Source organism: Scleropages formosus, chromosome 17, assembly GCF_900964775.1.
Source record: "Scleropages formosus chromosome 17, fSclFor1.1, whole genome shotgun sequence".
NCBI classification, from domain to species: Eukaryota; Metazoa; Chordata; class Actinopteri; order Osteoglossiformes; family Osteoglossidae; genus Scleropages; species Scleropages formosus.
In genome coordinates, this window is record NC_041822.1 from 4,981,512 (window position 1) to 4,993,797 (window position 12,286).

At 39.5% G+C, this 12,286-nt stretch overlaps 1 protein-coding gene across 13 annotated transcripts in view; it reads right to left on the reverse strand.

Moving 5' to 3' along the window:
* Nucleotides 1-12,286, reverse strand: part of mef2cb (myocyte enhancer factor 2cb) — a 61,499-nt gene that overhangs the window by 34,935 nt on the left and 14,278 nt on the right. For all 13 annotated transcript variants that reach the window (XM_029259406.1, XM_018759332.2, XM_018759335.2 and 10 more), the window contains one exon: nucleotides 1,650-1,834. In XM_029259406.1, the coding sequence (XP_029115239.1) occupies nucleotides 1,650-1,703 (54 nt within the window). In that variant the 5' untranslated portion in view covers nucleotides 1,704-1,834. The remainder of the gene's footprint in view (nucleotides 1-1,649; nucleotides 1,835-12,286) is intronic.

Genomic DNA, 12,286 nt, shown 5'->3' on the forward strand with positions numbered 1-12,286 from the left:
AAAACGCCAAATGAGTTTATAATCTGTTAACGAAATGTTTTGTTCGCCGAAACTTTTGTTTTTGCCTTTTTGCAGATCCGCGGGTCCTTCTTGTATGACTCCTTTGAGATATTTCAGTGGAAACATTCTTTCTGGAGACCCTTTCACACATAAGGAGAGAGGCTAGTGAGGCTAGAAACACTGAACACATTCAGTATCGAGGTTAGCCTTCTATCTGAAAGTTAAGATGCTGTAAAAAAAAGACAAACTTTGTGAAAAAGACTTGAAATGCTCGTCATGTTACAGCGGTTCTTTCTCATTGCAAACAAACCTGCATGTGGACATTCAATTCATGCTTTCCACTTAGCATTTGTAGACCCAACAAACATGCTCATTTTGAATATAAAGGCTTTGTGGTGTGACCCTTAATTGAGAAGGAGTTACCAGAACTTTTTCTAATCTCTTTAGCTGCAATCATTCAGAAGTGATTTAAAGACTGTACTGATACCCATACCACGGTTGAAGAATGGCACAGTGGCCCAGGGTATGAGAAACACTATGTTCTCTGCACTGATATAAGTGAATAAGGCTCATCTTGCACTCAGTCACTGAGCATCTCGCAGACGTCACTCCTGGGGCCACACAGCTCCACATTTTGGATGTGGTACTGCATCCACCCTCTTATCCCCTTATTAATGCTATACATCACATATATTGTTCGGCAAACAAAAACTATTTTGTAACTGTTTTACATATGTGTTATTAGTTCAGAAGTTCATCTTCAGTAGCTGAATACGCAGTGTTCTATTTTAGTGCTTTTATGTATGGATTGCAAACAAAAACAAATTACCAGCAGACAGTTTAAAGTTTAAGTTTTTTAGGATTAAGATTAGGATAATGATTTTAATATTATGATACAGAGTAATGGAGCTTTAGCACTTGTCGAATGCTTTCAATCAGATTTTAATATTTTAATATTGTTTAAATGGCATAAAATAACTTTTCCCCACTTTTACAGGGGAACAGTGTCATTTTGCCACTGATTTCAGCATAGTTTTAGCTTAAGTGGGTCAGATGGTAATGCAATTTGTCAGAAATTGCTCCAAAATTCTGCTCAGTCCGCTTAGTCCAAATGAAGTTCTACACTGACTGTCTTATTTATGCTATTTTTAATTGTTAACTCTCATATCAAAGCTTGACATTCAGTACCTTAGAAAATTGAAGCAAAGTAGAATGACTGTGATCAAATTTATTTAGGTTGCGATACATGTGGTTGTTAATTACATTTTAATTTATGTACATTTATTTACATCCGTTTTGCAGCAGCAATTAGAACATTTTTAAAGAAATGACATCTATCATTTAAAAGAAAATTAGCCTACACAACCTATTATAATTAAGAACAGACATGACGTGACCTTTAGAAACACCCCTACATGAAAATGCCATTTAACACTTTCCTGTTTGTTTGTGTTTTTCCACCTGCCCATTCCAACAAAGTAATATTCCATTGCCATGAGCTTATGCATGTGGTGCGATGAGCAGGGCAGCGTAAGGTGCTGTAAGTGTGCCGAGCAGAACGCACTCCTCCGACAAATCGAGCGTTGCCAAATTACCATCCTCTTTGACTTCTCCAAGAGCGGATCCCACTATTCCCCACATTTTCTCACCTGTCTGTTGCGTTCATCCATAATCCTTGTGATCTGTATCTTTTTTCTCCCCATCGTTCCTGTCTTCTCTTTCCTCCCTCCAAGTGCTTTTTTTTTTTCACGTCTTTCACTCTTTTCCTCAAGTATCCTCCAACCAGTCTTTGCAGTACTTGCTCAAGTCAGTTCACAATTTCCAGCATCCACGTCTAAAATAAAAGAGGGAACACAACAATCCTGTTAGCAGTTAAAAAAAAAAAAAAAAGAGAAAAAGAAAAATCAGAAAATAGTGCTGCTGCCACAAGGGACACTGAATCAAAACCAGCAATCTGTCAACTTCATCCAAAAGCAGAATGTTGGCATTTTTTTTTTTTAATTGTCAATATGATGCAAATTAGTTTTGCATTTCAGTGTGGAATATGAGGACAGGCAGAAATGTCGTACGCTTCCCTTGAAAACTGTTGTTTGCTAAAGTTTGACAGCATCTCAAAGCAGAAGTAACCTAACGGCTCTAATAAGCAACAATAGGATATCTATATTACACTAAGCACCTAAAAGTGGCTCTAGGACTAGTAAAGTTAGACCAACTTAATAATATTGCACACTAATTTTAGTAGTTTCTAAAAAAAGGGCATAGGGAACAGATCTACCTAAAAATAATTAAAGTAAATTAAAAAATCTTTATGGGACCATATGAAAAAAAAAAAAACACAATTTTTTTTAATGTTTTTAAATTACTGACATGAAAATATTATAAACTCCTTGTTTAATGTATAAGAGCTGCTGATGTCTTCATACTAAATCTTTCTTCATTTTTTTTTCTTTGCGAGACCAAATTTCAGGGAATATAGCCGCGTTAATTAGACAGTACAGTATACAGCACCAACAGAATACAGCGTTGTAATTTTTTTTTATATTATTTGCCTTAGTTACAGAAGCAGCAACTACATTGTCAAAATGTAGACTGTGAAATAATCGTGATAATCGTAATACATATGTACATGACAAACTGTTGCAAAACTTTTTGGGACCCTGTTCTTTTGTCAACTGAAATTAATTTTAGTGATCACTTAGTTTAGGATTTCACCAAATGGATTAATAGTCTGTCTATGTGTGGTAATATATCTCAGATGGTGAATCATAGCAGCCATTTATAAACAAGCTCAAAGTGCCAGCGCTCTTCTGTCAGTAAACATTTCTTCAACACTGTAGATTCCAGTAAGCCTGTATCTTTATTATGATCCCATCTTTTGCTCATACTTAGCACTATAAAACAAAGGGCTTCTTGACAAAAGTGACACCTTCAACTTGGACCACCCTGCAGGTTCCTGAGAAAGTTTTCAAAAAAAAAGAAAAAAAAAAAAAAAAAAAAAAAAGAGGCATTTGTTGCAAAAACTCCATATTGATACTTTGATCTCTCCTCCCTACTCTGTATTTCTTACACTTTTTTTGCAGAATATACTATAACCATATACTTGCTGTAGTCCGTTCATAATTTCCAACCTCTCACAATCAAATCTTTATATTGCATGACATTTTTTGCTAGGAAAAGGGACGTTGCTTATGAACAACATATTTCATCTGTCAGCAAGAGAGTATGGCTTTCCACATTATTGTCATTTTCTCAAGAGCATTTTACCTTTTCCCTTTTGTCAACATCACACTGCACAGGAGCAATAAAAAGGATGGCTGCTACTCCGATACACTGAAGACCTGGAGAACGTTGTCAAGTGCTTGCTAAACCCATAAGCCACTTTGCTAATCCACAACCACAGCATTAGAGAAAGAGGTGGAAAGGAGATGGGGAAGAAGACTCCTCTTTCTTTACCGAAGTGAATGTGATGTTACTCTGCTACGTGAGTAAGCCTGAGTTCAGCGGAAGGTCTGAGAGGTCATGGAAGGCGGTGGTGAGAATGGAGGAGTGGTTTCTTCACACATCCCTTGTGTGAAGGAGGAGGGGAATAGGAAGAGAAATGCTTCAAAAGGAGTCAGACAGGGATACAGCCTCTCCTGGGAAGAAAAGAGCGTTGCCGCCGTCCCTCCCATCTGCTAATCAAGCCTTTTATTTCTCCCACAGACTCAGGGAAAGGAGGAAAAAAAGAAGACTGAAAAAAAAAACCGAAAGCTCGAGATCTAATGAGGCGCTGTGCCTCACTCTCAGATGTGGGACTAGGAAGCTGAATGAGGCGTGATTCAATATCATCTTATTCCTGTGGGCTTTACATTTGTTCAGTGAAAAATTAAGAAAATTAATATAGACAGAGGTTTATTTTCAGCTAGCATTCCACTCACTGCAAGGATTTTTTTCAGATGGCCCTTTCACTTGGGTTGCACACTATTAATTCTGAGATGACCTATTGCAGAAATAATTCAAAATAAGCCATTCTTTAACCATTTCAAGTTTATTTACATAATTTATTTGTTCATATAAAATGTAATGTAATTATTTCATAATTATTGCATCTATGACTATCACAAAATTATCAGTCTTGTTTTTTTTATTTTTTTATTTACTTTTTGCCACAAACTCTCAATACCTATTTAGCCCTTCATGCATTAAAAAACAAATCATTACTGGAGGATTTTTAAAAATCTTTCCACAAGAACCTTGCAAGACCAGTACTGGTACTGCATGCCTTTCTTTTTAACACATCTGCAACACATTTAGCAACAACATATGTTTGAAAAATGGCAGTGTCCTCTATCCTCATAGGAAATGTGGTTACGCAGATTTGAAATAACATATTACAGGGCAGTAAGTAAACTTTTTAGGAGATGCATGATATATTAAATAAACTGACACTCTTTTCAAATAAACTCCAATTTCCTTAGATTAAAAAGAAAATCTTTAATACAGTATCCAAGTGATCTGAATAAAAGAGAAGAGATTCTAGGCACAGTTTCAGCTCAGTATCTTCTTAAAGAATCCTTAAATACTGAAATGTATGCATGTATGCTATATTCACCTCACACATTTTATCCTTTCCAAGGAATATCTCTTTGAGGAATATACTGAGGCGAAGAGAAGTGGTTACAACAAACAAGGCATGAAGTGGCTTCTTCTGTGTCTAATCTAGTTGCAGTTAAGGCTCTTGATTCATGATGCTTGTAGTGCTCACAGAAAACGTGCCAATAACTTGTTCTTTTTTTCCTTACATGGCTTTTAAAACGTATAAGGTTCAGTACAAGTAACGGAGGTTAGAGGAACACAGTGACAGCAGTTTGAATACAGTTATTAAAGGATCACAATGGTGTATAAAAAGAAACAAAGAGTTTTGAGACATGCAGTTCTGTATGTAGTAGATTTAATGCAGACCTAAAGCTCTGATGGATGACTGGACCCCAATACAGCAGAAGATACCTCTATGTTTCAGCTCCAGTACCATCAGAGAATGACAGGAAACATGCACAGCATGCTGGTGGAAGGACATGACATCAGGACCCACAAACAATAAAAGGTGTAAAGGTGCTTCCTTCCCTAGACTGTTCCAGAGTAGGTAAAAAAAGGGAAGCAGAAGTTCTCCACTTCCTGCTCCATGGTAAACGAGCTGTCCGAGTTGTATGTTTGTGCTGAAGATCCACAGGCTATCCTCAGCCCATCAGAGGACAAAGGACTGAGGTCGAAAAACTACCAAAATAAATCCCTTTTTCAGCCGTTGGGAGACCAAAAGTTACTACACCCAAGAATGCTGTTAAAAACACTTAAAACATATTGATTTAGACTTTCATAAGACTTCATGTGTATGAAAATAAAATAATTCCACAGCCACAGAACGCTCTACATGTTTACACCAGCAAATAGTGCTTGTTAAGACTAAAAGGCTTTATGATGGCATAAGTAAAATTTTAGTTGAACTGGACTTCTGTGTGGCTACAACCTGTGAATAGCTCTATTGAGGAGACACGCAAGATTAAAAGGATTAGGGGAAAATAGTTTTTATTTACGTGATACAGGGCACCCCATTCAGAGGTAAAACCACAGTTCCTTCTTCCTGCTCCTCCTCCATCCAACTGTGAACTGGTTAACAGCCTTGAAAAAGATATCGTCGTCTGTTACTTTAAAAATGTGCGTTCCTCCGCCGTCTTCACAAAGGCCATAGAAACTCAGAGCGCTCTGCTATCTAACAAGCACAGTGCACTTTCAGTTTCTCTCGTTGTTTCCAAGCAAAGTGAGATTAATTCCACGGAAAGGATTTATATTTTTAATGTTTGTTATTATTATTATTATTTTTTAAACATATATAGCATGCGAGTACATTCCATTCGGTTTAATTATAACAAAATATTTAAGAGTGCAGTTTCAGGGTACTGAAATGAAATGTACATTAAAGCTATTCCATTTTTTAGGGTGAAGACTGATGTTACCGGCTCTTTTGTCTGACCAGCAGCAGCTGCTGCCCCTGTGGGCTGCTCCAACAACAGTATGACTGGATCAGTCAGAGCTGGACCGGGGACAGGTGAGCTCTGTCTTTCCACTACCTGCTGTGGAACCTCCTGAGTGTAAAAGGAGATGAAATGTTGTGTCAACCCCTTTCTGACAGAAAGTCCAAGAGCTAGACTCCAGCTGTATGGGAGCTGCAAGCGAACACTTGAGGTTTGCTGGAAAACTCAGAGCAGGGACACTCCTTCCCTTTGCTGTACATGATCGCCTGGCACTTTGAGTATGGTTTAGGCTTTCTACCATATTTATTATTTTAACTGTTTCACAGCAGCTACATTTCACATGAGCACATAAGGTGAGCTAGTGAATTGAAAAAAAAAGGCTTAAGAAGACACGGTTGGTGTACCATAGATTGACAGTTACTGAGCAACACACCAACAGACAGCTAACCCAAGTAGCATGAGCTGTTGTGAAGAGAAAGGGGAAAATACATCATAAAGAAAAAGGAAATATGCAAATATGTGGAGTGGACCTGAAAATGCTGAAATGAATCATCATTCACTGCAGCCTTTCCAAGAAATTAACAAGGGTTTTTTCTTTCTTTTTTTTTTTTTTTTTTTTTTTTTAAAAATGTGATGAATCCTGAGTGTTCTTGTTCACCAACAGAGTGATTTAACATGTTGGAAACATTTGCCTGCTAGGAGGACTAGACACCTGGTGTGTTAAGGTCTGGCATGGACTGAAGACTGGGAGATGGGGGTGGGAATGAGAAGGGTGGTGGTAGCAGCAAAGAAGGAAGTGGGACTCTTGTTAATCAGCTCTAGTACTGTTCTCACCCTACACCAGTCTATGGTTTTATTAGGCAGCTCTGTGTCCCTCCCTCTAGCCACAGTCCTCCGGAAGTCAAGTCTGCTTGTGCGCAGTGGACTCTGATCTTACATACAACATGATCGCATGGCAATCAGATCATAATCAAATCAAACCTTTCACGTCCATTAAACACCTGCTTACAACAGAGTCAAAGCATATATGAAACACTTCTGTATGAAAAAAAAAACATTAAAACTCCCTTCTAAAAAAAAATGCACTCTGCAGTCTCAGCCCAAAGCCATGTTAAGCAGAACATACAGAACAATGACATATTTGCCCTATTATGTTATCTGCTGAGAACGGTAATGCCAGATGATGTTCTAGATGTTCATAACAGGCTGATTTGCTTCTTCTTAAAAAACAGAAAATACAGAGGCAGTGCCATGTGGCCTTAAACACTAAATGGCATGGTTAGATGATCTGCTGATTACTTCATCTCACTTTTCCAGCATTCTAATCAGCCTAATTAAAGCTTTGTTCGTTTATAAATCTCTGATGACAATTTGTCTCACTCTACCCTACAGCGGTCCTGTGAAAAAGAGAATTAAATTTGATCTTCTGACAGCAATTATTAAATGCTCCCAACTGGCCCCAATTAAGCCTTGAGGCTTAGAGGACTCACAGATTCATCTGAGTGCCAACTTACTTCCTTTCCTCTCTTTCCGTTTTTTGTTCCTCTGGCACCAAATGCTGTAATACATTTTCAACATTTGGTCATTTTTGAAATGAAGTGATGAACTGATTTGTTCACCAACTCCGCCCCCCTTCCCTCCAAGTGGAAGTCACGCAAAGAGGAAAAAGACAAAGTCCCTTGTCCTTTACGGCTGTGCTCACTCAGCAGCATTAGACCACGATAATATGGACGACGTGCTGCTGTTCAGCCACTTGTTAATGCGGCTTACGACAAATCATGCCACATTCTGAAGCGTCCGTTTCTACGCAATCTTATCGCTCCAATTCAGCAGCACATGAACTCTAAAAATCAAATTTTCAGGACTCTAGCTTCCTTTTCCGCATTAATGTACCCACGGATCTATTTAATAGAGATGCCATTTTAGAGCAAGAGTCTTGGCACTGTCTCATTTTCCACAAATTTCCCAACAATAGATCGTAACACCGTCAACCTTTTCAGCCTTACTCAGTCTTTTTATACATGTTCATTGGGCAAATTTTGCAGGCAAACAGTAGCATATGGAAAATGACCGTGACACTGCTCTACCGAGCATTGCCCACTAGGTTCCACTGCATACTCTGCTGTCCAGTCATTCAATTCACAAGTCGCTTGAACAATTATGTTAATTTCCAGTTTAATATTCAGTCAAGATCAAGATGAACCGATTCCTTACACTACATGACAGCACTGATAAATACCACCGTCCAAACCATTTAAATTCTTTCTCAGAACTTATTACCATAACGCAGAAGTCACAACTAAGTCACAGCCAAAACTCAGAATACGTCTGTCAAATCCAGGGAGCTCAATGGCCATAACTATTAGTGACATCTCGCCTTGTGCTCGGAGAATGTATCAGCATGAGACTAATTTGCACAGAACTGGAATACTGTGCACTTCAACAAGGATGCCCTTCATAAATTCGACCTTCTCAGGATTTCATTCCCTGTACTCCATTAGGAAACCGAGTAACCCAGATCAAGTATGGCAAAGTGAGAGAAATAAAATAAGTCTAATTGCAACAGAGCAGCGAGTTCTTTGTTCGTCTCACACGACCGCGTATCGCCACAATAATGCTATTTTCAATGTCAAATATGACTGAAGACTGCATTTTGGATCCTTTTAATTATAATCCTACGATATCATTGGCGTTCACTAAGTGACAGGATGTCTGAATGCATCCACATTGACAGTAAATGCTCAGACCGAGCAGTGCACCAGTGACAGCGGCGTGAAGACTGGGCTGATTTTACTCAACGAGAATCAAGCAGAGATCATGCTGGTAGAGAGCGCCTGGGTACCTAGAGATCCAAGTCTGTACCAGGACTGGAAAATGAAAGCCCAACAAGGCCAGGCGTAGTCTCTCATTACTCAGCAGCATGGTGACGTGTGCATGTTTGTAGTGGTTTGGGGAACCAGCAGGGGCTGGCAACGCCACACACTCAACTCCAACATGATCACAGTCGAACCTCATCAAAGTAAGTGCTCATAATTTGTCACAGAAAGCAGCCAATTAACATATGTTGGGGGGTGGGAGGGGGCTCCTAAAAAGATAGCATATGATTAAAGGGGCTGTGCAGCTGTAGAAAATCAAAACTGCACAGTTTTCAAAGAAACCTCAACTGAGGCTGGAAGAATCCGATAATACTCTCTCCGATTTAACCCTTTGGAAAAGGAAGGGAAAACACTGAAAATGATAAAAAAAAAAAACTGCTGTGTTGCATTGTATGAGCACAGCGCCCTGGCAAGAACCCTCTTCCCTCTTCAAGTTGACCTGAATGCGGCCGTAACACCACACCGATGTGAATGCTTCTCTTGCGCCATGTTTTTAGACAATATTGTACGCCATTGTGCTTAAAGTAACTTTTAGGCACGAGCAAACCTGTCAAGATCGGTTCTCGTTTCTTTTTCATAAATGTCTGCGTGACTGACAATGAACATGCAGCACGGCGTTATCACTTCAATTAGTCTCTTCTCACTGCAAAAGAGTTGCTTTTTAGACGCCGCAAAAAGTTCAACAGCTTGCTCAAATTTTATGCTGCGCACTTTCAGATCCTGACTGCCTCGCTTCTTTGCTGTTTGTAGAGGAGGAACTTTTGTGACGAGTGATTTTTTTTTTTCCCCTGCCTTATTGCTCGTCACAGTGTCAGACACAAATGCATTTGTGTGGCTTCTCTTTCTCCGTGTATGTGTGTGTGTGCGTGTGTGCACATTACAGCTGTACCAGACGACTTGTGGTGTATGATCACAACTGCTGACAGGAGGGTTCAGCTTTTTGTCACTATGAAGCTGGATGTAAGATTAAAATTTGTTTTTGCCCTTTGATGTGGCATGCTGAAAACAACTCTCACGCACAACAAAAGTGGAATAATTCCTCAAAATTTTAAAATCCGTTGTATGACAGTAATCACGATGCTTGTGTTACTGCAAATTATAACTGTGACGCTACAGATGACAACGTGCATCTAGGATCCGTCCACTGTGAGCGTTTCACTAGCGGTGTATGCCTTCAGTATCTAGTGTTTTCCTTGTGGTCTTATCCGTATCATCAACATTTTTGGTTTGGGAGGCAAAGCGGCAGTAGCAGGATGAGGGCGGGGGTGGTGGAGCGAGGGCTGCTTTAAGAGGCCTCTCAGCAGAAGCCAGAACATACAGGATCTGCCTTGACTTTCCCAGGTCCCAGGGCTCCCCATGCAGCTGTGCTGTTCACATAACCTCAGCTGTCCCCCTGGCTAACACAACAAAACACACCCGCTCCCATTCCCGCAGCTTTTTTCCATTCTCATACTGGTGCTGTAACACCAAAGGCAGCATATTGTAGAGAGCTTCCTCTTTGTTAAGCAGAATCCTGTCCTGCTTCAGAAAAGCTCTGGCTCGAAGGGTTCCCCGAGCCCGCCGCTCCTGGTCTTCACCCAGTTTCAGCGGTGCATGGCAGTCCCTGCTGTGCATTATCCCAAACAAACATCTCATTACATGTGTAATTGACCAAGGAAGCTGGTGAGCATCGGAAGCTAATCTCTGTTATCGTTCCTAGCATTTCTACTCCGACGGAAAAGAGGGCTGACAAAAGAAAAATGGCCAAAGAGATTCGGCATCTTACCGTAGATCTCGAGCTTTTAACATTTATCTGATTCACAGTTTCTGCATGTATAGTTGTCATACTTGTAAACTTAGAGCAACATAAACATACTCAAAATATGTATTTGTATTTAAAAACTAAGGAGAGGAGAGGAAATTATTCTCTTTTTCATGTTAAGATACTATACCGCAGGAAGCCATTCTAGCTGTTGTTTTCCCTTTTTTGGTGGGGTGGCCAAGTTAATACATTTATGGGCCTTCTATTAAGTGCACCACAGCACAGAGTGCTGTTCGTTTATACAGTGAACGATTACAGGAAATATAATCTGTGGGCTATGCTGAAAAGTTTAATGGAATTAATTGCATGCGTGCAGATTGCTGTCCTGCTCAAATGCATTACTACTACTGTTCATATACTGTAGGATATACCGAAACCAACGATAACAACAATAGGATGGCTATCACTTTTGCAGACAGGTTAAAAACCATATGGGATGTTGTCCAAGCTATATTACTGTCTAGTAAAAAAAAAAAAAAAAAAAACACATCAGAAGCAATGTCTCACAAATATAAGCCTGTTTATCAAGTGACCACATTACAGGAAATATCAATTCAATATGATTCCTTTCCAGTAAGTCTTTAAAGTCTCTTTACAGGACCTTTTACACTGTCATGTTGTAAATTAGCTTTTTTTCCAATGAAATGGACTGAACTGCAGCATCGAACAAAAAAGCTGAACATTTTACTCATTGCCTTGCGCAGGACTGGTGTCCCACCCAGGGTGTGTTCCCTCTCCCTTCGGCCTTGCGCTCCGTATTGCCAGGTTAGGCTCCAGCTCACTGCGACCGCGTTTGGAACCAGCAGTTGTAGGCATTGTGTGTGTGATTTTACACATTATATTTTTCTTTTTCTGATTTTATAAGGTCAATAAGACTGCAGAACTAATTTATTAATGGCTTTATTTTATAAAGTTTACATCAATGACTACTGAAAGCGGTTTACTAGAACAATTAAAATTCACTAACTCACTCACTTTGCATAACCACTTGTCCTGGTCAGGTTTGCAGCGGTCTAGAGCCCGTCCCGGAACAGATGGATGCAAGGCTGGGGGGGTACACCCTGGACAGGAGGCCAGCCCATCACAGGGTAGCCACAAATGCACATACTCACTCCCCCAATCAATATTATTATCTACAATTTAGAGTGGCTAGTTCAACTGAACTGCAATGTCTTTGGACTGTGGGAGGAAACCGGAGCACTGGGAGGAATTCAGTGCAGAAACCGGGGGAACATGCAATCTCCACACAGACTGAGCTGGATTTGAACCTTCACCCAAACATTTTAGTATCCAGACTAAACCTTAAGGTTTTACCTAGTCTGTATACTAAGCAGGCATTTATTTGCATGTTATACAATTTTACCAAGTCCCAAGTATGCATATAAAACAAATTGATACATTTGACTCAAATGGAAAAGTAATTTCTTTCCTTTTTTTGTTTTGCATGACATTTGAAACATTGACATTTCTTTGCATCTTAGTATATGTTATTCAAAAGTGAATTATCAAAAAGTAACAGACTCATCTGACATTGATAGAATTCCATTGTTTTGGTTGGTTATCAGAGTTACAGATATCTTAGACCCGGTGGAAGAAAAAGC